Source organism: Oscarella lobularis, chromosome 3, assembly GCF_947507565.1.
Source record: "Oscarella lobularis chromosome 3, ooOscLobu1.1, whole genome shotgun sequence".
NCBI lineage: Eukaryota > Metazoa > Porifera > Homoscleromorpha > Homosclerophorida > Oscarellidae > Oscarella > Oscarella lobularis.
The window spans coordinates 406,714-430,977 of NC_089177.1; the positions used below are offsets into that span (position 1 = coordinate 406,714).

General features: G+C 47.3%; 3 protein-coding genes across 5 annotated transcripts; all 3 read right to left on the minus strand.

Moving 5' to 3' along the window:
* Positions 1 to 804: 804 nt before the first annotated feature.
* On the minus strand, positions 805 to 6,403 carry LOC136184891 (RRP12-like protein). The gene is made up of 34 exons (XM_065971889.1): positions 6,092 to 6,403; positions 6,003 to 6,032; positions 5,894 to 5,947; positions 5,661 to 5,834; positions 5,492 to 5,608; positions 5,257 to 5,442; positions 5,147 to 5,200; positions 4,996 to 5,088; positions 4,843 to 4,934; positions 4,676 to 4,787; positions 4,553 to 4,629; positions 4,380 to 4,497; positions 4,229 to 4,329; positions 4,129 to 4,170; positions 3,950 to 4,071; positions 3,828 to 3,892; positions 3,726 to 3,776; positions 3,554 to 3,665; positions 3,359 to 3,498; positions 3,239 to 3,306; positions 3,092 to 3,185; positions 2,878 to 3,036; positions 2,745 to 2,822; positions 2,471 to 2,684; positions 2,313 to 2,416; positions 2,210 to 2,263; positions 2,069 to 2,160; positions 1,906 to 2,020; positions 1,836 to 1,855; positions 1,627 to 1,781; positions 1,446 to 1,570; positions 1,284 to 1,383; positions 1,144 to 1,220; positions 805 to 1,093 (listed from the first exon to the last, which is right to left on the minus strand). Exons 1-34 carry the CDS (start codon positions 6,401 to 6,403, stop codon positions 881 to 883), a joined length of 3,720 nt encoding a protein of 1,239 aa, XP_065827961.1. The 3' UTR covers positions 805 to 880.
* Positions 6,404 to 6,428: 25 nt separating this feature from the next.
* LOC136184889 (5-oxoprolinase-like) lies at positions 6,429 to 12,361 on the minus strand. Of its 2 annotated transcripts, XM_065971888.1 has the most exons (38): positions 12,182 to 12,361; positions 11,940 to 12,131; positions 11,755 to 11,883; positions 11,650 to 11,700; positions 11,543 to 11,598; positions 11,373 to 11,488; positions 11,244 to 11,323; positions 11,141 to 11,193; positions 11,042 to 11,087; positions 10,926 to 10,995; positions 10,787 to 10,875; positions 10,612 to 10,729; positions 10,513 to 10,567; positions 10,368 to 10,455; positions 10,187 to 10,306; positions 10,027 to 10,139; positions 9,840 to 9,925; positions 9,697 to 9,781; positions 9,509 to 9,640; positions 9,322 to 9,460; positions 9,159 to 9,271; positions 8,996 to 9,110; positions 8,899 to 8,948; positions 8,811 to 8,847; positions 8,648 to 8,758; positions 8,492 to 8,593; positions 8,359 to 8,440; positions 8,207 to 8,299; positions 8,045 to 8,154; positions 7,915 to 7,989; positions 7,804 to 7,860; positions 7,653 to 7,742; positions 7,457 to 7,591; positions 7,251 to 7,400; positions 7,120 to 7,194; positions 6,819 to 7,065; positions 6,668 to 6,765; positions 6,429 to 6,621 (listed from the first exon to the last, which is right to left on the minus strand). In XM_065971888.1, the coding sequence occupies exons 1-38, from the start codon at positions 12,332 to 12,334 to the stop codon at positions 6,472 to 6,474; spliced, it is 3,861 nt and encodes a 1,286-aa protein (XP_065827960.1). In that variant the 5' UTR covers positions 12,335 to 12,361; the 3' UTR covers positions 6,429 to 6,471. The 2 variants fall into 2 exon arrangements, with proteins under 2 accessions (XP_065827960.1, XP_065827959.1); XM_065971887.1 differs by having other exon boundaries at positions 8,359 to 8,593.
* A 1-nt stretch (position 12,362) lies between these two features.
* LOC136184884 (leucine-rich repeat serine/threonine-protein kinase 2-like) lies at positions 12,363 to 24,226 on the minus strand. Of its 2 annotated transcripts, XM_065971881.1 has the most exons (49): positions 24,139 to 24,154; positions 23,742 to 24,089; positions 23,553 to 23,677; positions 23,415 to 23,494; positions 23,086 to 23,303; positions 22,896 to 23,027; positions 22,578 to 22,736; positions 22,375 to 22,509; positions 22,212 to 22,318; positions 21,939 to 22,096; positions 21,779 to 21,885; positions 21,597 to 21,726; positions 21,410 to 21,540; positions 21,043 to 21,348; positions 20,845 to 20,987; positions 20,659 to 20,794; positions 20,495 to 20,586; positions 20,318 to 20,437; positions 20,154 to 20,253; positions 18,505 to 20,105; positions 18,303 to 18,448; positions 18,091 to 18,242; positions 17,889 to 18,036; positions 17,715 to 17,826; positions 17,583 to 17,660; positions 17,419 to 17,529; positions 17,133 to 17,356; positions 16,788 to 17,083; positions 16,688 to 16,741; positions 16,543 to 16,636; positions 16,438 to 16,492; positions 16,314 to 16,381; positions 16,063 to 16,258; positions 15,931 to 16,016; positions 15,765 to 15,865; positions 15,586 to 15,707; positions 15,474 to 15,530; positions 15,344 to 15,420; positions 15,161 to 15,285; positions 14,525 to 15,105; positions 14,347 to 14,472; positions 14,169 to 14,297; positions 14,007 to 14,114; positions 13,854 to 13,955; positions 13,493 to 13,797; positions 13,346 to 13,442; positions 13,131 to 13,291; positions 12,714 to 13,075; positions 12,363 to 12,666 (listed from the first exon to the last, which is right to left on the minus strand). In XM_065971881.1, the coding sequence occupies exons 2-49, from the start codon at positions 23,869 to 23,871 to the stop codon at positions 12,473 to 12,475; spliced, it is 8,577 nt and encodes a 2,858-aa protein (XP_065827953.1). In that variant the 5' UTR covers positions 23,872 to 24,089; positions 24,139 to 24,154; the 3' UTR covers positions 12,363 to 12,472. The 2 variants fall into 2 exon arrangements, with proteins under 2 accessions (XP_065827953.1, XP_065827952.1); XM_065971880.1 differs by having other exon boundaries at positions 23,742 to 24,226.
* Between the last annotated feature and the right edge of the window lie 38 nt (positions 24,227 to 24,264).

Below are 24,264 nucleotides of genomic sequence, written 5' to 3' on the forward strand. Positions count from 1 at the left end.
GTAGGAGCCGTTCTAGAGGTAAATTGAAACGCACGCATTTTCCACAGTAGTCACCAACCTGCTCAGATCGACGGAGAAGTCGAAGTCGCTCGAATTCTCGAGATCGAGACCGCTACCGCTACAGACGACAACGCTCAAGGTCAAGAGAAAGACGCAGGCGACGAGGCAATGACAAATCCCCTTCGACAGCACACAAACTTATCATTCACTCACTATTTTAGACGATCGCTCACGATCAAGATCGCCTGGCCGCCGCCGAAGTAGAAGGTAAGATTTTATGACGTCATAACGCGACGAAGGCGCTAGAGTATAGTTAATAATTAATAATTGACTATATATAGATAGGCTATTATATAATCTAACCTCGCAATATATTCCCAAGATCGCGATCCCGATCGCCAAGGCGACATAAGCCCAGCAGCCGATCGCGCAGTCGATCCGGATCGCGCGAGAGACATCACAAAAAGCAGAAGAAATCGAAACACAAACACCATCACCGCGGTATTTACATACGCGTAGCTAGCTAGCTCTAAGGTTGGGAGTTTATTGAACTAGGGTCTGAGATCGATTTTAATGACGATGATGCTATGAAGAAGTTGATGGGCTTTGGAGGTTTTGACAGCACCAAGGTGGGGGGAGGGCTCTTAGCTACAAAACGAAGGGACGACACCTTTAATTTTTCTTCTATTATATAGGGTAAGAAAAGAGATGGCAATGATGTGAGCGCAATTCACACCAAGACGAAGACGCGATTCAGGCAGTACATGAATAGACACGGAGGTTTCAATCGTCCTCTCGACCCAATGAAATAAGACACTTTTTGACTTTTAATGGCATACTGTAGTATTACTTGTGGGGGAAGTTGGGAGGGAGTCTGTTGCTAGTGTCTGCGTTTCTTTGAGCGATTAAGTCTTACTTTGAAACGAGCTTGCTGCTTGCGTCCTATTTGTCCGCCGCGCTTCGCTGCCGTCATCAGTCCCTTGAACTGGCCGCTCAGCTTCGCTTTCTTTCGCCTATTCAATCGTCTGGCGTCGAGAGGCACGTACGCGTACGGATCCGCTTTGCCCGGTATTTTCACGTCGCCTCGCGCTTTCTAAAAGAACAGCTCTCGCGTGTTCTGCAGCAAGCGAAGGCACCTTTTACCTTGGCTTTGTATTCGGCGCCGTAGCTCACAGCCTTCTCCTTCGGTTTCGATTCGAGTTTTCTATGTATTCCTAGAGCTAGAGAAGAAAAACAACGCTCTTGTTCTCAGATGAAGTAGGCTTCGGTCAATCCAATCAAACCCGGTCGTTTCGCCGGAGACGAGTCGGCGTCCTCGTCGTTTTCGCTGTCCGAGGCAGCGTCCGTAGACAAGCGTTGTCTCTTCCTGTTGATTCTAGCCATCTGAAAAAGCAGAACATTTAAAACGTTTTGGGTTTTATTTTCATTTTCATTTTCACGCGCACCTTTTCATCTTCTTTCTTAGACTCTGCTCCTGTGCTCTCTTCGGAGACGATTATCTTTCCATCCTCTGCTATCGAAAAATCGTCGTCCACTTTTCGTGAGCGAGAACGTTCCCTGGGCTTTGATGCTTCAATCGAAAAACCTAAGTCTTTCTGCATTTTTTGACTATCGGTGCGTACTTACCTAACACTTTTTTCACTACTCCAGCATCAAGAAAGTCGACAGGCTCGTCTTCAGATTCCTTGATCCAAGCCTTTTTGAATCGTGCCTTCTTTGGGACCGCTTCCGAATCGTCGTCTTCGCTGCCCTCATCAGAGCTGTCCAGAAGAGTCTCGTACCTGTCAAATCGACCTGAGTAAGTCTGCAAACGTAAACTAGTCCCAAGAGCGTACTTTCGTTGTCTATCAAGTCCCTGAAACAAGAAAGTATATATCAGAAAAGTGCAAGTAAAAAAAGCCTTACTTCCGTATTAGCTTTTCCCTTTGATTTCAGCCTCTTGTTTCTTTCTGACGTTTTGCGAATATTTACTATGAGCTTTCGATGGCTTTCAGGCACCATTTTGTAGACCATTTCATATCTGGATAAAGAATGAGAGGTACTAAAATGCTTAGCTCCCAAGACAAACCCTAGTTTTCGTATCAATCTTTCAAACAAAAATTTGGACTTGGTTCTAAAGTGATACGACTTGTCTTTGCTCCAAGACACAATAGAGTCAATCTGAAAGCAACAAGTAGTCTTGAAAACGAAATAAAAATATTTTACGTACCAAATCCTGAACGTGCGGCGCTAGATTCTCCACTTCCAGAACGTGCACTGTAACCTAGACACAAATTTAAAAACGCAACCGTGTTTTGTCTATCAAAAAAAACCTTTAAAAATCCCAATGTCGACTTGACAACTTCTCTTGATTTAGACGTCAAGAAAACCTTCATAGCGTCCAGCAATTTCTCCAAGAGCTCGTCACTTAGAACAGCTACGAAGAAATCATCTCCCCAAAATAAGACAACAAAACCCCGTCTCTCCTCACATTTGAATTCATACACAAGTCTTCCTAGAGCGAGTATCGTAGCGCTCAGCATGTGCGGCGAACTGGCAGCCAATCCGGCAAGAACCATGTGAAAATACTTGGTTACTGCCTCTTTGCTGTCGGTGCCAGACGACAGGATGGTGGCCAAATCAACCAAAAGCTGAAAGGCCGACGTTCTCGTGTCCTCGTTCACTTCCTTCGTACAGAGTATCACCTGAGACAAGAGACTTAATTAATTTTTCTCTGATTCCGTCGCTTGTAGTAAAGCTATTACCTCAGGAAGTATGGTAGTCAGGAAATCGTGCTTTTCAGTTAGTCTGGATGCTACGTGCGACAAACATTTCATTCTTATCTAAACGTGGAAAGAATTGAGAAACAGTCACGCGCAAGTCTCCCTCTTTTCTCACCCTCTTAGACGCGGCTAGAGTAGCACTTGACGCATTTACGAGAGCGTCTCTGAGCGCATTGAGATGCGAGGCGACGAAACTTTTCTGACCGTCGCTTTCACAGTTGCAGATCGCCTCGACGAGCTTATACGTTCTCTTCTGCAACGACGGGTTGCTCGTCTGAACAGACAAGGAGTCGTGAACTCCTCTTTGTTTTTATAAGAAATCGACTTACAACTAGGAGGGGTTCAATCGCTTTGTACAGCATAATCAGTCCCTTTGAATCGATGAAGGGTACCATGGCAATAGCAAGATCCATGATAGACAATCTAAAGAAGCAATTATTATCATCTGATTAATTAATAGAAACTCTTTTTGTCACTTCGTCTCTACGCCACTTTCCGAAGAAACCAATTTTACTCCGACTTTTCCAAATAAGGAGTTTACCAGCTAAGAGGCGATATTATTTTTGCGCGAATTTGTCTGCTCTGATCTTAGACACCTTGGTGTCGGCTATTGACAAATAGTTTCCGATGCAAGTGAGAACAGCGACGTTTGAACTCTTTGACTTTTCCGTTTGAATGTTAAAAAGGATTGGAAGATAATTCTGAGCAAATCGCGCCAACTCGGCACGATTTTTGTCTAAAGATCAAGAGCCATGGCCCATGAATGACTATGAGCCCGCCCACCCATCTACCGTTTTCTCTGTTCTTTTCAATGAGCAGCGAAAGAGAACGGCACATCAGCGTTCTCAAATCTGGCCTGTTTGACAGTGCAACCCCTAACACTTTGGCAATTCGTTTAAACGACTAAACGTAGAGGAAGATAAGTGACTCGATCTACTAAGGACCACTACTGAGAAAAATTACTTTAGCTAGATCGGTCGGACAGGTACAGAAACCAGGAAGAATAGCCCAGATCTAGCAACAAAAACTGCTACTACACACAGAAAAAACGTTTACTACCAGCACCTGCATCTGCAATTGCTCATATAGCTTAGCTTCCAACAGGTGCCCAGTTTCATTCAGCTGGGCCGCTAACAAATACGTAAATCCTCACACGAGACAAAAGAGATGTAAGACTGTGTCTTTACCTTTGTCTCTCAGTCTGGCTGCCAGTGGAAGTAAGACATCAACAAAATATTCCAGCTCTGTGTGGTGAACGTGATTCTTCATCACAAGTAAAAGCCACGAGCGAGGAAACTCTTTCTGAACACTAAAAGAAAAAGAAATATCACGAACAACGTCTAAATAGTTCTACAGCAAACCCTACTCCATTTCTTCAAATCCAAGCGGAACAGCTTCCAATACAACTCTTAAGTCAATGAAAATCTTGAACGACTACTCGTTCTCGTTTCAGCGGTTTAGCTTACCTTGGGCCCATCGTTTCAAAGGCGGCCCCTACTGCAGCGCGAAGCTCGCTAACGAGAGAGAAACCAGGCGTTTCGTGAAGACTGCACAATGACTGAAGACTCTAAAGCAAGACTTCAATATGAAAACGTCGACGAGACCCGTTTTTCGTACCTTGGACTTTACAATTCTATAGCGAGGCTTTCCCATCACAAGAAGAGCTGTCCGCATGACGTCAAAAACTTTGTCCCAGGCAGACTGGTATCGGTATTTGAGGCTATTTTCAATAACACTACAATTTGCTTTATTAGTACCCCTTCATCTCGCCTTTTTTCATGGCATCTTACTTGAAAATTTTAGTAAGGTGCTCAAACGGTATAGCTCCACTGTCGATGTGCGGTTGAACGCAATTTTGAAGAAGACTCTGAAAAGAAAAGTAGACAGCATGTACCATTGACTATAGAGCTCACTTTCATAACGTCCGCCGCCGTCTCAATGGACTTGGAAAATGACGTAGACAAGTAGGACAAAGACTTGGAGAACAGAAGCGGCAAATGCGATATACAGAGAGAAGCGTTTTCCCTGAAATAATAAGTAAGTGTCACTAAATCAGCCTCTCTTTAATTAATCCGTCTACTTCTGAAGGCAAACGTGAGCCTTTTCCATCACGGACAACCAAACGCACGACGGCTCGTTGTCTTGAATGCTCGGCTGACAGTCGTGAAGTGCCTAGTGAGCATACGAACCGATATAAGAAAGAATCGAAATAAACGCTTTTGCTCTTTTGCACGTTGATTAGCTGCGCGTTGAGCTGGGCGGTCAGACTCGCCGGCGATTCCGTGAAAAGAGTCCTGAATACGTTCATGACGCTGTCGCTCAGATGCTGCAACAAAGGCGGCAGAGCGACGTAAAAAAACGCCCCGCTTTCCTCTCGACCTTACCGCCTGTCCCTGAGTGAGAATCTTGAGGAGGTGTTCGCACGTCGACTTTAGATGCTATAACAGTGACAGATGATATATTAACTAAAGCAAAGATAATCGATTCTGGTCACTTTTGGAGAGAAGTGAATGATGAGCTGCTTGAGGAGAGCCAAGACGTGAAACAAGGTAACACTGCCACTGCTCTTTGTCTCCAGCAGGCGAACGCAGTAGTCGGCTGCTTCAGATGAAGGCACTTTCGTTGTCGACGCACTCTTTTCCACCACGTGACGACACACTTCGCTAGCAGCAGTCCTCACCTAATAGCAAAATCAAATATATATATAAAGATCAATTGTATGTAGAGACTTTAGGCTTTGTTGACGTTGAGTGCGATAGAACCGAGTGGAATATATGCACGGTAGACGGCTCGGTCCAGACGGCTTTCTCTTGAACAGCAAGAAGAGTTCCTAAGCATTTGATGATCTACAAAATCTCAAACTCAAAGACCATTTTTTTAGAATTTAATTAAATTTACCGATTTTGTAAGAGACGTCGACGAGTCAGGCGTGACTTTATCCAATAGTATTTTGCACGAGAGGGAGAACTTTGACTGCAATATTGCTTTGGGAATACTTGCAATGACAATGGTAAGGAGATACGCTAGAGCCGTGACCGTCTCATCGCCCTCAGCTGTTTCCAGAGCAGTCATCTAGTAGCAATAAGCGAAGATCGATTCCCCGGTGCATCAGTAAGGAGATTGCACCTCACCAGTGACGCAAAGTATTCCCTTGGACTAAGCGTGCCCTTTTTGTCTCTGATGACCTAAAGCCATCCTCAAACGTTCTGTCTGAGCCATATCCTAGAACTCCAATCTTACTTCGGTCAAAGCAGCCAAAACAGCGCATATCTAGACAAGAAATAGAAGTGCGTGCAGGGATGAGCAAAACAACTTCTCCTTTCGCTCACCTCTCTGTGTATTGGCAAGGACGAACCCCACAGTCTTCGAATGCTCTCGAACGGCGTTCCATCGTAGGCGCCGCTCGCGAATTCCGTCTCGATCGTTCCCACGCTGACTATGCTCTTCGTTTCGAGCGATTCGGCGACGTTTTCGTCGTGTTCGGCCATCGCTTCGACCGTGAGATTTCCGCCGTCGCTTCTGCCTCCTTTCCTGGTGCGACGGGACGCCTCTTCGCGATGTTTTGTCGCTGATGGATTGCTCGCGGCGCTCTGGCCTTTGTTCCACTGCTTTGCGCGTTTGGATCGCTTTAGTTTTGCCATGCTGGGTGCTGGTGAGCCACGCGTGTTCAATTTGTATTGCCCGGATGTTTTTTACCGCAAAAAAATTTTCAAGCCGATTCTTGCATTCTTTTGTACTCGGCTACACTGCCACTTTGCATCGCCATCTGTCTGCTTCTCTTGCTAGGCGACGGATACTGGCAAAGTTCATCTTCTCGACCATATCCGCCACCACCGGGGGTCTTTAGTAAAAACGAATCCTAAAACAAAAATGTAAGGTTTTTATGTAGAACCCTTTTAACGTACGCCAGGAAAAAGTTGGGCTTTGCTCTTCGATCCCAGCCTTTCCTTTTGGCCGTCTTTTCGAATTATCCAATTCTCTCCTACACTACCAGGTTCTCCACCTACACAAGCGAAATTTAAAAACCTATAAACGAGCACACAAAAAATTACCTACCGTGCATTCCATAGGGCTTATATTCGCCTCTTCTTTCCGACAAAATGCAAAGAGTCTGCGCTCGCCTGAAGATCATTTCCCGAACGACACCGTCACCTCCCCGATACTGACCACCGCCGCCCGAACCGTTGTTCAATTCAAAGCGTTTCAAGACTACAGGATACCGTTGCTCTAATATTTCCGGATCAGTAATTCTCGTATTGGTCATATGACAATGAACGCCACTCCGTCCGTGCCAGCTAGAACCCTAAATAAATTAAATTAATTAAACTTGTTGTTCGACTTTTCATTGTCAACTTGCCGCTCCAGCTCCTCCGGCCACCGTTTCGTAGTATCCAAAAGATTCATCGCCGAAAGTCGTATTGTTCATGCAACCCTTAGAAAAATTCCCCGTGAATGCCGTTCTAGTACTCTAGTGGTCGCTTCGTTTACCTGGGAAGCGGCACACGTTTCAAACGCTTTGAATATGACGTCGACTATTCGCTGGGACGTGAGCACGTTTCCGCCGATGACGGCGGCCGTGTCCGACGGATCCAGCAGGCATCCTTCGGGAAGAATCGTCTTGATTGGACGAAGGCAGCCCTAGAAAAAAAAACCCGCTCTCGAAACGAGATAATGAGAAAAATGTCTTCTCGCGCCTGATTGAGTGGAACGTCGTAGCCGACCATGCATCGGAGACAGTAAATCATGGCGGAAAACGTGACCGCTCGAGGTGCGTTCCAGTTGCCCTGAACTTCTTTCCCGGTGTCGGTGAAGTCAAACAAAGCCGTTCCCTGCGTAACAAGACGACGGACGACTCAACAGACATTATTATTTATGGAAGAAAAGACTCACCTCCGATTCATCGATGGCAATCGTTAACGAAATCGGAGATCCGTCGTCCATGTGGTCTATGGCAGAAAGGGTTGTCGTTCCCGATCGAAGCTACAATGCACGAGGAAGGAACTGCAACTGCGTTTTCGATTGAGTATCTACTGGAATGTACCTTTTCTTTGCTCGCGATTTTCTTCAGCATTTCTCGCACGGCTACTTCGGCATTGTCCTATATTAATAGGTTGGCTTTGGCTGAGCTAAAACCGCCGTTTTCGAGCAATACTTGAATGTGCTGCATGTAGGCTTGCACGACGTCTAAACCGTATTCTCCTATAAGCTCTTTAACAAGAGAAATTCCCTAAAATAAAGAACCGCGGGTGTCGACGATCCTATAGCGATTTCCTCTTTCTTGCTTTGTTATTCGCTGCCACTTGAGCTTTCAAATCGGAGAGATTGTCCTGAAGATTTCTCGTTCCACTACTATTCGGACGTTTGCCCGGTTCCATGAGCAACTCGGATACACCTGTAGAACGTAAGCCATCGCTAAACCATTTTTCCGCGCTCGTTTTCGTTGCCTGCTTCTTGGAATCGTCCACTATCAACCAGTTTAAACGACTTCACTGCCATTCCTTCTTCCCACAGTGCCGTTGAGTGCGGTGGCATAGAGCCTAATGCATGTAGTCTACCTTGCTATTAAGCTACAGCGCGTTCTTTAGTAAAACAAAACCTGGAGTCGTTCCTCCGATGTCGGCGTGGTGGCCGCGACAAGCGACAAAGAAGACAGGTTTTGAAACGTTTGGCCAAAATACCTTGAGTGCGAGACATTTATGGTTCGCTGTAAAGCGATGCTCTAAACTAACTGGAGTGATGACGGTCAGGTCCGGCAAATGACTTCCACCGGCAGCGGGATGATTCGTCAGAATGACGTCGCCGTCGCGAATTTCTTCTTCGAAGTTTAGCAACTATAAAGATAACGATTTTCGTCATTTCAGTCACATATAAGAGGTGCGGGTCACCTGCCACTGAACCGCTTCCTGCATGGCACCCAAGTGAACGGGAATGTGCGGTGCATTGGCAACGAGGCCGCCATCGGCACCGAAAAGAGCGCAAGAAAAATCCAATCGTTCCTACATAACGTAGATCTTCTATCCCACTAAAATTGGTTCTGCGTTTACTCGCCTTGATATTGGTTGAAATTGACGTCCTACGAAGAACTCTAAAGCGGATATATTCAGTTACAAGAGCCCTAATTAGCGCTATCACGTACCTGCCCATTTGTTCTGCAATGCTCATGAAACGGTGAGAAAAGATGGACAACTATACACATACATTAAGAAGAAGACGAATGAGTGGCCTTCTTATACCTGAATAGTATCCAATTGACAATCGACCTTTTTCATCGACGTTTTCTCCACTCGAATTTCAACGCTGCCCGATTCGGTGATCGTGCTCTCGCATCCAGGTTCTACTACAATGGTACTAGCACACAGAATCAGACTCTGAAACCGTTAATCAATAAAAAAAGACCTATTCTGTTCTATCAATATAGCTGGTCCAGATATGGTATGCCCAGCTCCCAACTGATCTAACGCGTAGACTTCAGTATCCCAGAATTTATTGTCAAAATAGCATGAAACGATCTGAAAGCAGTTGGGAGTAGGAGGTTACTCTGCTACTCTGTTATATATACCTTCTCCGCTTTTTGAGACTGAGGCTGTTTGGGTGCGGACGGAGATTTTGCAATGTGGCAACGACCCGTCGCTCGGACTCGAATATCGTCGACGTGAACAGATCTGCCGGTGAGTACAAATCCAAACTCCTGCCAATATCTAGATAGTCGTTATGAGGAAATCAAGCAGTCGGCAGGGTTGACTTACCTGTTGGTAAATGACGTCAAAAAATCGCCATATTTGCTCGTGGTTTTGGAGCTCGGAACGGGAGTACACATTAGAGCACAGTCGGTGCCGTGATAGCGAAGATGAAGATAGGGAGTAGATACGATATCGTTTCTAAGAAAAGATATGGCTGGAACGAGTGCTAGATAGTTTTCCATCTGCTAAAGAACCCTTGAAATCCCTGCTTTTTCAACTTGCTGGCGGCTTTTTCAGTAAGAGCGTCAATTCTAGCATCAAGATAATCCAAAGACGCTTCTGTAGATTTTTACAAATTAGACCCGTGTTGTCGTTATTCAAAACGTCCGCCAGTTACCTTCATACAATTTAGCACAAGGCTCCTGACACTCTTCAACGACATCGGCAAGAGCAAGACCATAAGCAGATAAAATACCGGCGTATCTACGCCGTACAAGCATAAGTGTATATAGCACTTTAGAACAGTTACTGTATGTGTGAGTGTGTGTGTGTGAGAAGATCATTTCTACGTAACCAAAACGTACCTGTGAACGTGCACGGTTTGCATGCCAAGACTTCTTGCTATAGCGCAGGCATGCTGGCCTCCGGCACCTCCGAAGCAAGCCAAAACGTGAGCAGATGTGTCATAGCCTTTTCCCTTAAAAAGCAAGGGTACTAAAGAAAGAGAAAATCTTTTATGGATACCTGCGTCAACGCTCTGATAGGTCTACACATGGTCTCATTTGCCACGTCGAGGAATCCCATTGCGACCTCTTCTCGGCTCATGTGACGCTTTTCTTCTTGGTCAGCAAGAAAAGTATTCACCTATGACCACCCCCAAAGCTCAGGCCAATGTTCGATTTGGTTAATATTATATCTAATTTACCTGAGCAGTCAATTCATCAAAGGCGGTTTCTGCGGCTTCTTTATCAAGTGGCTGATCTTCGTCAGGACCAAAGATACAAGGAAAATACCTTAGAAGAGTAAAAGCGCGCTGACTCAAAAACGTTCAAACAAAAATGCACGCATACTCAGGAAGAAGTCTTCCAAGAACAAGGTTAGCATCCGTCACAGTAAGCGGCCCGCCTAAAGGAAATCAAATCAGATTTAGGAGAAACTTTGGTCATTACCTTTTCTATAGCACACCGGGCCTGGATGAGCCCCAGCTGACTCTGGTCCAACGACGAAAAGGCCAGCGCGGAAAAACAGCCGCGAACCGCCACCAGCCGCAACAGTATTAATATCGAGCTACATCGAACAGAGTATTGTGTACTAAAGTGCGGGGCTGCGTTGACGTGTCTCTACTTGGGGAGCTTGAATGCTCACTCCAGCCGTGGTCGTTTCAAAGACGTGCTCAAAATCACCGGCAAAACGGGAGACATCAGTGGACGTGCCTAGTGAGAAATTGCATGGAAGAGTCAATTGATTGTCGGCGCGTAATTGCCTCCCATGTCAAATCCAATTGCAGGCTTTTTGTCTGTCTGGCTATTATAGGCTGTCATCGAATAGCCAACCTAGAGCTCAAGGGAAGACGAGACTTTGGGGTATAGTTTGACTTACTACTCCGCCCGCTGGGCCCGAAAGTATTGCCCTCGATCCTGAAAAGCTAAAGAACGAGGCGATCGTAAAGAAATCGCTCATTTATGGGCACAATCATACTTTCCAACGCTCGTCAAACCTCCATCGGATTGCATAAAAAGAACTTGGGTATCCTTATTAAAGAAATACTTCGTCGGTCCAAAAGACAAAAAGGCGACGATACCTTTATAGACTCGTCGAATCCGTTTTGAAACCCGTCAATGTACTTACGAATGCACGGTGTTAGGTAGGCGTCGGCACAGGCTGCAGAAGAAAACGTCAAAAACCAGCAACAGGCTATTATCTTATGTACCTGTAAAACCTCGTGGAACAATTCGAACCATGGGCATCACTTCAGACGAGAGGGACACGTGTCGAAAACCCATTGAAATGGCCAACGTCGCTATTTCGTGCTCGTGACGCGTGAACCTGTGAAAGAAAGAGGAATCAAAAGTACAGTCAAGCGAATAGAACAGTCCATACGTGTAGGAGTGCATTAGAACCACGGCCAGACTTTGGATACCAGAGTCCAAGCATTCCTACATTAGAAATCAATTTTGATGCCGGATCCAAGATGCAGATTAAATTACAGCAAGGTCTTGCTTGAGCTTTTCCAAGTTAAGCGACGTCATCACATTCACCTGTTGAAAAAGGACTTAGAAAGTCGCGTCTTTGCACTGCAGATTCAGAAGCACTTCTTCTCCGGTCACTCCTTCCTCCACCGCTTTCCCGTCCCAATCGAGTTGGCACTTGTCTTGAACGAGAACGACTCTTTCTTCGACTTCGACAACATTTTCGTATAAAACATCAGGACACACAATTTCCTGAGACGAATAACTATTGACTGATTGATTTGACTGGGTGGGCGTCTACTCTGCACCAGATCGAATATGTTGGGTCTCGCCTGATTGCCAATGTGCAACAGGTCTTTGAATCCCTTCGTTATGAACAACGCCATTCGTTCGCCTTTGCGTTCGAGAAGCGCGTTCGTTGCCACTGTCGTGCCCATTCGAATCCATTCGATTTGCGACGTGTCGAGCGGCTCTTCTTTCGGCATCGAGCGATCCAGGTCCTACAAAAAAGATTCTTCTACGCGTTCAAAGCTGGATTGTTTCGTCTGACTTCTTGCATGATGCGACGAATCGCTTCGCGCGGCGCGTCGACGTAATTCGACGGATCCTCCGAGAGGAGCTTCATTACGCGAACGCGTCCACTTGGACACTCGGCGTAGACGTCAGTGAACGTTCCTCCGCGATCAATTGCGAAGCGAAACATGAAGGAATAGACTCGAACGCTGCCAATCACGTGACGATGGGTTAACGTTTCTATCGCTGTTCCGTACAACAAAATAAACGTCAGCTACAAAAAGACATTTTAGAAATTAAGTACTTAGCAAAACTATTGTCTGTGAAATTACGACGATCCATTGACCAGCTTCTGGTGATGCGCATTTCTCGCTTTTTGATATTCACGAAGAGACAGCTCTTGCTTATGAAAGTCTCGTTCCCAAACAAGCACTGCAGCAGATTGATCCCCGCTTGGAACAGAAGGCCTTTTCCGAAATCCAAGGCAACCAGTCAGAACCAAATTAACAGGCCGAGCCATATCTTGCAAAAATATTTAATTAATTAATATTAGCAATTCTGCCTGTTACCTTCAACTCTTCTAGAAACTTGAGCAATGCATCTCACAGGATGCGAGCTTCTTTGCACGACGAGCAGCGGTGTCAGCTTGATAGGGCAATAGAGCAGGAGGTGCCCAAAGCCCGTGCCCACCCACAGGCTCTCCCTCGCAATCAGCAGCATTGAAACGACACGACATGCCTTGTCAATCTGATAGTCATCTGGGTCGGGATAGCGAGCTCGAATTGCCTCGACACAATTGATTTCGCTGCGCAGTTTGTACTGAGTCGTATCCCAGCATCGAAGGCGAGGACTCTGCTTCGTCGCCGTCCACACTTGATTGCCACCCACGCAGACGTGCGACAAGTGATTGAGAAGCTGATCGTCGCTGCTCCTGCGAATATTACAGTCCAGAGGAATGTCAGAGAAAGTCGAAAAAATATATTTACTCGTCGTTCGCTTTCCATCGCTTTTCTTCGTTTTTCATGTTGCCCTTTTGAGAAAAGACGACCACTTCTTCGCCGTGGCAAAACCAGAAGCGTTTCGATCCGCTGCTGATTGACGTGACTGGATGAATTCCAATTCGAATATACTCAGTAGGACTTTCAACCTGATAACAAAAATGTTCAACGATCAGTACGGCAACGGATACAATAAGAAGAACCTTGAGGTAAAGACCAGTGGTATCAAACTTCGCCACGGTGCCATTCCCCAAGCCAGCTAAAACGTAATCTTCGCTTTCGAGTTTAACAGTCCCTTGGCTACAAACACCATAAAGAGACTTCGCGCGACGCTTCTGCACTATAACTACCTGGCGTAGTAATACAAGCAGAGGACGGCGTCATTCATGTGCACCACGTGTCCAGGCTTCACCTCCTCTTCATTCGTATCGAACACCCACAGTTTTCCCGACAGCGTTCCGGCGAGGATGAGAGAATCGCGTACAGCGAGCAGGCAACATATTCGCTTATCCTTCAAAGAAACGCTTCTCTTCGTCAGAGGACTGTTTCCGTGAATGCGTTCGATAAAAATCTTTGATTCCTGTCGAGATTCGGTTCCGCTTGCAACCCAGACTTCAAGGCCACGTGGTGAAGACTTTTCTTTTTGCTTACATTTCTAAAGAAGATGCGTTAAGCTTGATTAAAATTTTTCACAGAACATCGGCGTCTTACTCGAACAGCAATTGCTTCTAAATTCATTCTCGATTCGATTGGAATCACTTCTCGCAGGCAAATGAACTCGGCCTTTGACAACCGACTTTTGATCTGTTCCGCCTAGATACGACAACGCATGCACGCCCGCTCTCTTCGACGTTGATTTCTTACCGTGGGTCGATCTTCTCGTCTGTCTTGAAGGCAATGATTAATCAGGTCCTGCATGTCGGGCCACGGAGAAGAGGCGCCGTTTTTTACTACGTTGCACACGTCGCTTTCCTAAGAGAATACTACATCGCACAGGGCAGCTACGTGATCAACTAGAGCACGCACGGGAATAGATACACTTCGCTGACATATGAGGTCATCGATGCGATTCGGCTGACTCGCCACGTCGTGGAACAATTTCTGTCCGTTGGTCACCAATTCAAAGAGAAACAGGCCGTAGGAATAAATATCAGCCTAGGCGAGAAAACATCACAAGGATAGCAAAGACGCTTGCTGGTCTCACTTCGAGTCCGTACGACTGGCGTTTGATCACTTGGGGTGCTCGATGACTAGGAGTCCCTTTGCCTTCTGTAAGTCCAGCGGGAGGAACGAGACAAGCGATGCCAAAGTCCGTCAGTTTGACATTGACCTGAGAAAAAAATCGTCACACAGAATTGCGCTATAGTCGACTCCCAACTCACCGGTACTCCTGCCGAAAGAGCCTTCGAAAACAGCAACATGTTCCCCGGTTTCAAATCCCGATAGGCGATCCTAAGGCTGTGTAGAAAGGCGAGGCCCTCGACGACCTGCCAGGCGATTCGATGCTGCAGCATCCGCGGCAACTTGACCTTCTCTTCGAACACTTGATTCAAGGAGCCCTGAGGAGCCAATTCAATAACGACCAATCGATCGGGCCGAAGCGACACGCCAATTAGACCGATGATGCTCGGATGACGATGCTGAAGAACGGATATCTCCTGACGGAGTTGCTGGTGACAGGCGGCGACGCCGTGGGGCGAGCGAAAGACTTTGACGGCGACGTCTCTGCCTCGATAGTTTGCCTTGTAAACATCGCCGTATCCCCCGTGACCGAGAACGCACGACGGGCTGGAGTTGTAATCGAGATCGTCGATGTGAAAAGCCGGTTCTACGTCGCTGAGCACGATGTCGGGAGCGAGTTGAGTGAGACGCACTGTGCCGCCGTGATTCGGGCACTGGACTTGATCTACTTCCGAAGAGGTCTCGATGAGGTTGCCAAGGTCGAAGTAGTGCACGTCTGATTCTGAAGAAAGAGAGAGAACTTTGCTATACATAAGACATATATTCTTGATTCTTACTCAGACAATTCGGACAGGGAATGCGTTTCTTGAGTAAAGCATTGCCGTGAATGTCCTGGCCTGTCAATCCTGGATACCATTCCTCGATAAGAGAGTCGATGTGATCGACGACTGTGCCTAGAATGCTAAAGAAAAATATCGCAAGAGTCGAATTGCGAGACTGAAATAAATTAATTTCGATACTTGCTGCCATAGCGGGTCATTGGAGTGACGACGTCGATATAATCGTCCTCAATCTCTTCGATAGTGACAAAAGCGTTCTAAAGAAATTCTAATATATTGCTTTCGTTTCACTGTTTCTACCACCATTTACCTCGCTCCAAACGAGACTGAGCCCCTTCTTCCAAAACACCATTTCCGCCAGGGGATGCTGTCCAATTTGACATTAGAACGCTACGTAGGAAACTTTTTCTCCACCCACTTACTTTCTCTGCGTCGGACATAGCCAGAGCGATCATTTCGTGCGAGAAAGCGGAAATCTTGGCAATCAAATGCGACCAGAATCCGGCTGGAACGTAGGCGAAACAATACTGCCGGTGCACGACACCTTGGGGAAAAAAAAAGAAATTGGCATTCGCCTGACGCGCAGCAAACCCAAACGCACTTCCAGAAAATTTCCTAAGTCGCTCCACCGGCTTCTTCTCGGGAAGCAAACACGGAACAAGATATTGGCAATCGTCAACAAATGCCAAAGCAATTTCGAACCTACAAAAAAAGAGCAGCAATTACAAAAACGTTGCGCCTTGCAAAAAAAGTCTGACTACACCCACTTTTCCAAAATATGCAATGACGCTTCGACCTTATTCTCTGGAAATATGTCGACGTAAAACTTCTTTAAACTCTCACGAGTCACAATCTATCAAAAATCGAGCATTCAAACGCGTATGCATAAGAATTCGTACTCCATCGTGCGTCCGACGAGCCCCTTTGACTCTCGCCACCACTTCGCACAACCAGGCCGGATCGAGAATGAAATAATCTTTCAGTAACCTAATGTTGCCGAAATGAATCAGAACGCCGTTCTCGCAAAGAAACTGAATGGCTTGGGGAAGTTGCTTGTCTGTCAGTTTGGCGCGAGTAGCCAAGCTGCAAAGCCTCCTACAAACATGCAAGGCCATTCTATCAATGAAATTTGTTTGGTTGAATAACTAACTGGTAAGTGATGGCAGGAAACGAAGCGCTAATCGTTTTCGCCTCTTTCAAAACGGAATTCGCCAACGACTATAATAGGAGGTTAGTAAATCGAAAATCAGAAGCAAATCAATGAAGTACTGTACTTGGTAGGTTTTAGGCACCATTTTTCCCATGAGCGGCTCGCCATCACTCGTTGCACTGCAGAGAAAAAGTGCATGGGGACTCCAGTGCGGAACAACAAGGCAGACCTGGATATCGCCTGGACGACTTCGTCCCTAAGCGCTTTCACTCGATTGCTGCTGTTATAGATCGAATCCAGAAATACAATGTTTTTAGGAAACCCTGCGTATAGACGAACTGAAATTCAATACATATACCACCGACATTCCTTACCAGGTTTCCCTTTCAGCTCCTCCAAAGCAGCTCGCACACTAGCGGCGTATTTGGCTAAAAAACAAATCAAAAACGCCCTCTACGACAAACACAGTATTACCTTCGACTTTTTCTATGTGCGTTCCTGCGACGAGAACGGTCGAACGCGGAGATTGCGCCTCGATATTCAGCAGCCACGACCGAACGGACTTCACCTCCGATCCCTCCGGCGACATCTGGTCGAACTTGAATACGACCATATAGACGGCGCGCGCCGCTTTGAAGCACTGATAGGCGCCGCGATACTTCGCGTCGCCCACAAATTCCCAACAGTGGATCCTGTATTCGACTTTAGACTCCGAAACCAAGTCGAAAGACGGAGTCTTTCGAAGCGTTTTTTTCGGATGAAACGACGTCCTGTCAGAAGACGCGTTCGATAAAGAATCGAAACAGTCCGTCTACTTACTTCCAGTAGATGATTTGAATTCCTTGTTTTTTCGCGTTTTCTTGTTGAGTGAGCGTAGAGAGTAGTTTCGATTTTCCGCAGCCTTTGTCGCCCAGTACAATCAATCGAAGGCGATAGTAACGTTCGGAGTCGTGCAGGGAGTATTTCAACATATTGATGATGTCGCTTGTTTTGGATCGAGTGACGTCGCACGGGAGATCCACTTTCAATCCGTCCAAGTTCAACTGGTAAAAAAAGACAAAAGGCGTTTAAAAAGTGCTGCGCATTGTCAGGTTTTTTTCCCTACTTCCCACAGATCAGACAGATTTCCCATTTCCAAAGGCAATTTCGTGATTTTCACGTTCGAGCTGATGTCCAAGGAAGTCAGCCGAGTCAGACGACCAATAGAAGGCGGAATCTTCGCAAAACGAGAATAGAACAGCGTACGTTTTCAAGAGAAGAAAAACTCACAGTGCGAAGTTGATTCTTCTTTAAATTCAGACGTCGTAGGAAGTTCCACTGTTCGTCAGCGGGGCCGCCAAAGTCAAGCTATGGAGAAAGAGAGGTGACGACATTATACGTATCGTTCTTCACTTTCTTAACCCATTCGATTTCATTGTCGGATGCGGTGAGCGTGGAGAGAGATTTCGTCGCCCACTCGCTGGGACCGGGTAAGATGCAGAGTCCGTTCTTACTTATGTCGAGTACTTTGAGTCTACGCGGCCGTACGTTACTCAATCCCCAGTCCCGTCTCTGCCCCGGTATCATTCGTCTTACTTGGGTAATTTTAGTACGAAATCAGGCACGCGACTCTCCAACCCCACAAAGCTGTTTGATAATTCCTTCGATCCGAAAGAATTGTCGCCGAGAAGAAGTTCTGAAAGTTCGCCGAGAAGCGATGCTTTTCTCGCCGTTGGCAGGGCAACTAAAAGAAGAAAACCCATCGTCAAGAGAAAGCTTGTAATCTATTTGGACTTACTTAGCTTGTTTTTGCCTAAGTCTAGAGTATCCAATTTCGGACATCGTGACAGAAAGTCTTCCGGTAAAACGCCAATTTCGTTGTGAGATAGATTCAATTTTTTCAGGACGCTAATTCCCAGAGGCACGTTCAGCAATTCCCTAATGCAATTGCTGTAGCGAGAGAAAACGACTTTTATAAGAACGCAAAAAGGAAAAAAATTGCGCTCCTACTGCGACAAATTCAAGCTGGTAAGATTAGGAGTCGACTTTCCAAGCCAAATAGGAAACGTCTGAATTTGATTATAAGCGAGATCCAATTCGACGAGAAGACACTTCTGCGTCGGAATCAGATCCAGCGGTGCATTCATCGCCTGGATCTAAAAAGAGAGTCAAATACAGTTTCTCAATTAAAACAAGCACAAAATATTCGCACCTTATTGTGAGACAAATCGATTGCCTGAATCGTTTTCAATTGAAAAACGTGAGCGGGAAACAGTTCAAAAGCGTTGTGCTGCAAATCGAGCCTCGTCAAACCCCTCAACGATTCCATCCACGCGACGGGAAAGCTCTCCAAAAGATTTTCACTCGCATTCAAGTGCTCCAAACCGCACAACTGTCGCAACATCTTCTCGTCGGCGTTCGCGACGGCGTCGAGCGACTCGAGCTCGTTCGCCGACACGTCCAAAACGCGCACCGAATTCGTCTTTTTCGATCCCTTCAAACGCAAACCCGCCGACGACGATCTCTTCCTCATCGCCGCCGGATCCGATTCGGATCCGCCCGCCAATCCGCCCGCGTCCTCGTCCGACTTTAAACGCGAGCCTGTCGACGATTTCCTTATCGTCGCCTGATCCGAATCGTCGTCGGACGAGCCGAATTTTGGCGATGGCGTCGCTCGATTTCCCCAGCAAAACGACGGCGGATATCTCTCATTGAAGTGCAACGGCGACGGCGGAAGAGGCGTCCCGAAAAACGGCGGAAGAACCGCCTTCGGAATGCGACGTCGAGACTGAACCGGCGACGAACACGGCGACAAGTCGTCGCCGGAACTATCTTCGACGCCGCCATCGAACGTAGCGATGCGATTCATCGCTCGTCGAAGCAGAGTCGGACTGAACGTTCGATACGTCGAATGAATCCACTCGCGCGGCGCTCGAACGAACGCCGATTGTCGAAACGGCAAATTGGCGCCGCTCTCCGTCCCGGCGAGACTCTTGCGTCGTTTCGCCAGCGGACGATCGGCGATTTTGATGCCGACGTCGGCGTGCGACGGCGTCATGAGCGATCCTTGCGAATCGCGTCGACCGAGCCCCGATCGTTTCGGTTGAAGTGTCTCCGGCTGCGGCGAGTCGTCCTTCGACGGGCGCCGTTCCGTGCTCATCTCGCGCGCCGCGCGCTTCATCTCCTCCATCGCGTCGTTCATCGTTTTCGTCTCTCGAAAATCCATTCGAATTCCGGCGACGTCGAGCGAAATGCATCGACGAATCGGCGTCGCCAATCGCTTCGACGACGTCACCGGCGACGTCTCTTCGACGAGCGACGGTCCGCGATGAAAAGGTCGTCGAACGGAGCCCAACTTGCGACGACGATCGTTAGGCGACGTGGACGTCGTTTGTTCTTCGTCGCGATCAACGATCGTCGCTAGAAGTGGACTCTTCATAAGAGATCCGCGTCGCATCGAGTAACTGTGTCGAGACGACGACGACGATTCGCTTGATAAGTTTTCGCTATCGGGATCGTTGTCGTCGACGGACGCGGTCGTGGAGGCAGGCGATAGAGGTCCGCTGCTGCTCGCTTCGTCGAACACCGGAGTCGCGGGTTCGCCTAGTGACGATTCGCCTATCGACGATCCGGACGAATATTTCTTGGAGTGCGAGTAGATTCCTTTGGCCCATTCCGCGCTTTTTCTCGCCGTTTCTAGCTGAACGTCGGGCGTGTACGCGACGCCGGGAATGTCTAAGCCCATAGAGGGATACAGCCAAAGAGGATTGAGCGAGGAGCCAAATTTATGACCGCTCAGACTAAGAACGCCGTCTAAGAAAAGAAAAATCAGATGTACTAATTTCACAAGACGGTTCGTACGTTCTCTGTTGAAACCGATCCGACGGACAAGTAGTCCTGTGATATCATCGTAGTCGTGATTAATGGAAATTTCCAGCGCTCTTTGCAAATTAGCGACGCTCTATAAAGAAAAGGACAATCGGAAAAATGCATCGTTTAGAAAACGAAATTTCGCGTGATCTTACGTGTTTCAGAAGAAGTCGAACCATGGGAACGTCGTGACGACTCGCAGCGACGCAAATAGGAGAGTTTCCTTCCAAGGAGTTGACATCGGCTCCCATCGACTCGATAAGACATCGAACAACCTGTACAATTAGAAAATAAAGTCAATTCCAACGCGCGCTCTCGTCGCAAACACGCACCGGTATCAGCCCCTCGGCAACGGCATATTGAAGCATCAGCGTATTGAGATCGCGAAACAAGTAAAGACATTCAGTTGCTGCCTCCTGAAGATCTGTGAGGAGAAAGAGCCGTTTACACAGAGAACTTTAAAAACCACGAATAGGAGGACTGCGGATCTTATTACCGAATAACTGCCTGGTCTCCGTTCGCCCGTCGAGCTCGTTGAGTATGTTGAAGAAAATCAAATGAACCTTGTGCTCGACAAATATTTTTCCCATGTTTTCGTCGTGCTGGGTCAACGCTAGAACAGTGAGGCAGCCCTGGGAATACAGGATAGCACGTTTTACGTCGCACTCCACTTTATGTATACCTCGTGCTGAACGTCGTCACTGTCCTTGTGTCTCTCCATCGCCTTCTGTATTGCACTGGCAACTTTGTTCAAATGCGTAAGGCGCTCCTTTCCCATAGGATCGCGCAAATGGCACAGTGCTAGGCATCCGTTCTTCTGCACGACTGCTCAGAGAGAAAAACAATAATTTCTCATTCGGAAAAGGAATTCGCGAAGTACCCGAGCTGTTGAGATTCTTCTCCATCGACGTCAGAACGCATCGTTGCGCTCCGGCCTCGTTTAGCTTGTGAATGAAATAAGCGCCGTGGTTTTCTCGTTTGCCGCGTTTGCTTCCTTTCTCTTTATCATCGTCCTTCTCTTCTTCGCCTCCGTCTTCCTCCGCCTCCTCGTCGATCAATTTGCGCGCCGTTACAGCCATAGCGGAGAGCGCTTCTAGTGCCATCTCCTGCAAACGTCGAACGTCTTGAAATTTCAACATGACATCGAGAATAGAGGTGTATAGAAGAGGACCAAAGCCATCAATAGCTGTCAAAAAAAAAAAGGAGAAATGATTGCGACGCACGACATTGCTTCTATATGTCCCTACAATGCTCGGCGAGGCAGGCTATTCCTCCTATAGCTTCTTCAAGGACAATCGGGTCGTCGCAAAAACGCTTGAGCACTTTCTTAAATTGATCCAAAGCGCCGCATTCGCACAAAAAGCGTTTTGATTCCGAACTATAGTAGAGCGTAGACGGCACGCGCTTTCATGCCCCCGTGTCCCCCTACAGTACCTGCCAACGGACAGTCCTCTGAGCGCTCGACAACCCCACTCCTGCGCTTCGCGATCTTTCTTGTGCCATTTCATGCCGACTATGACGGAGAGCTGCGCCCCGGATTTCACAAGCAAATTCTGCAATCGAGCTATATAGAGACAAGGAGTGAGACTCCGGTTTCGCTTTCTGGGCGGCCTTACAACAGCCAACAGTCATATTGAAAAGGGCGCTGCATGCCGCTTTGAAGATGTGCACGTCTTCGCTGTACGACATGATTGCGTACATCAACGTGCGATGCAGAAGGAACCTGAAGTATCGACTCTCGATGATCGGACCGCGCAAAAATTGAACGAAACTTACTGCAAATCGTCCTCGTTCTCGTCGCCTTCGTCTTCCCCGCTTCTGTCGTTATCGGTAAAACTAACGTCGCCTATTGAAGGCAGAGTGTCTTCTCCTATAAATTCGGTGAGGTCCGGGCGGAGATTGAGCACTTTTGCTAGTGCCCTACACGCCGCTTCCTAAATTCAAATCTCATAAGGCGAACATCAGTTCGGATTTCCTCAAACAAATAAACGCCGTCCGACCGACAGAGGCTACGGCGTTTAGTCGAGGATGCACGGCGCGCGCGTGTACCTGCACTCGCAAGCATTCATTTTCGAGACCACGATTACGATTCATCGCTTCGTAGACGACACTCAAGACGTCTTTGTCTGCCATTCCAACTTCCTTGTCCGCCTCCGCTAATTAGGGACACCCCCGCATCGAAAAAGCGTCCCATAGACGAAAAACAACTTACCCAAGTAGTCAATAAGACTGCAACCGAACTCCTGAATCTGAGACTCGTCTGGAAACTCCTTCATTGCATTCAGGACGACCTCCATCGCGCGACGATCGTCGACCAGATACATTAGCTGACAGAAATGCTGGGACACTAGACAAAATCCGCGGTCAATATAAAAAGACCGTGGGGGATTCTGTTCCTCTTAAACGTCTAAGTACTTTCAACATTGCAGCACAACGCTTCGAGTAATCCGCATCCGGCTGCGACAACTTTCTTCGAGCTTCCAAACTGCTCCTGTTCCAACGTGTCGATGACGAGAGCGTGAGTGCTCTCGTCTCGAAGTCCGTCGACGTCCAAATAGAGCGTCTGAGATCGTTCTGTATAAAAAAAATCATATAGCAAAAATTAACATGCTAATTACATAAGCTAATTACACAACTACTAATGCTCGTGGGGTACGCTATTTAGCGGGGTCTGGCCCTCGTGCTCTTATCCCACTCGCCGTAGTTGTGTAACATATACTTATTATATCTTGCCTGAGGACACGAGCGCTCTTAGGGCCCAGCAGATTTGCTCTACGACTTCCTCAACGGCTATATACTCTCGAAACACGTCGAGGATAACTTTACGATGGTCGGAACGAATCCATCTCTTTTGCAAGGGAACGTCTACGCAAATAGATTAATTTTTTGGCTAGGGTTTTTCGAATTATTGTTTTTTTTTCGCCTTCGTCTATGAGATAGGCGATCGCCTTGCAGGCGTTCGACACCACCGTCGAATTGGTGCCGTGTTTTTGAAGGGCGACGAAGGCCAAATCGGCGACCGAAGCGTCGATCATGTGACTTCGATTTGTCGGCGCGACGGAGAGACAGGCGAGCGCTTCGCATGCGAGCGCCTGGAGGCTTTCGTTATCGGCAAAACGTTCCATGCAACAAACCACGTTTCTGCGAAGAAATATCGAAAAATTTCGATTAATAATTATTCGTATTAAATTTATTCATTTTTGTTTATTCATTCATTCCGCCCTCTCCCCACCCACTCAAGTCCCCTTTTACCGATATCCTTTCAGGGTCTCCATTCGATCGCGTAGATCTTCGTTCGCTTGAATTAGCTCGGCAATTGCGTAACAAGCGGCCTAAAATCGCAAAAAATAGCTAAAGAAATGCGACAACGGGGTCCCCGCCCGGCCTGACCCGTTGCACGGTCATGTCGAATTCATTCTGATTCATTGCCTTTAGTATGAGCTCATCGGCCGGGCTGCGGCCGCGGCTTTCTCTTTGATCCGCGTTGTACGCCGCTATGACGCCAACGCTGTCCTCTGTAGAAAAGAGCGCGCGCGCGAACTCACCTCGCGACCGCGGCGAACCCATTTCTTTTCTTACCGTTCGATGCGAATTCGGCAAGTGCCTGAATTGCTGCTGCAAGTCTCGTTGCGTTGTCGTCGTTCGCGTAGACGGAGAATTCGAGTATTGAGAGCGCTTCGCGAGCGCTTTTGATGTCGTGGTGCGTCATTTCGCCTCGACGGCTCGTGTAGTGTTTCCGTTGCGGTGACGCTAGACGCCTAAGGTCTTATATGAGCGGCTCCTCGAGTTTTCGATCCGGATTTGCACTCGATTGAAACTTTAGCGCGCTAGGTTCCGTTGACTTCTCTTGGGAGTCTGCTGTCGAAAGTGAAGAGCGAGTTCTTCGGATACCCTGTCGTGACGCTCGTTGTTCTGATTTGATTTCGACTGTCAGAGTCTGTATACTTGTAGCATAGGTCACCCGATGAAAGCTCACGTGCCGCACTCACGTGCGTCTGTGTGCACAGCCAGAACGAATTCGAAACTGGGAACAGAAGAAGAGCAATTTTCCACGCATCTTGGAGTTACCAACTAGCTTTCTATTCGTCGGCAGATAATTAGG

Coding starts and splice junctions, on each gene's coding strand:
- LOC136184891 (XM_065971889.1), bottom strand. CDS start 6,403: ATGGCAAAACTAAAGCGATCCAAACGCGCAAAGCAGTGGAACAAAGGC. Junction 5,443..5,491: donor CAACGTCAACAAAGCCTAAA/GTCTCTACATAC, acceptor TTTTGCTATTAG/GTGAGGACTGCTGCTAGCGA. Junction 3,186..3,238: donor GAAAGTGGCGTAGAGACGAA/GTGACAAAAAGA, acceptor TTGCTTCTTTAG/ATTGTCTATCATGGATCTTG.
- LOC136184889 (XM_065971887.1), bottom strand. CDS start 12,334: ATGTTTCGCTTCGCAATTGATCGCGGAGGAACGTTCACTGACGTCTAC. Junction 7,861..7,914: donor CCTACATGCAGCACATTCAA/GTATTGCTCGAA, acceptor CTATTAATATAG/GACAATGCCGAAGTAGCCGT. Junction 7,195..7,250: donor AAACGTGTGCCGCTTCCCAG/GTAAACGAAGCG, acceptor AATTTTTCTAAG/GGTTGCATGAACAATACGAC.
- LOC136184884 (XM_065971880.1), bottom strand. CDS start 23,871: ATGACGCACCACGACATCAAAAGCGCTCGCGAAGCGCTCTCAATACTC. Junction 16,382..16,437: donor TGGTGCCTAAAACCTACCAA/GTACAGTACTTC, acceptor CTCCTATTATAG/TCGTTGGCGAATTCCGTTTT. Junction 12,667..12,713: donor AGTTTCTAGAAGAGTTGAAG/GTAACAGGCAGA, acceptor TATTTTTGCAAG/ATATGGCTCGGCCTGTTAAT.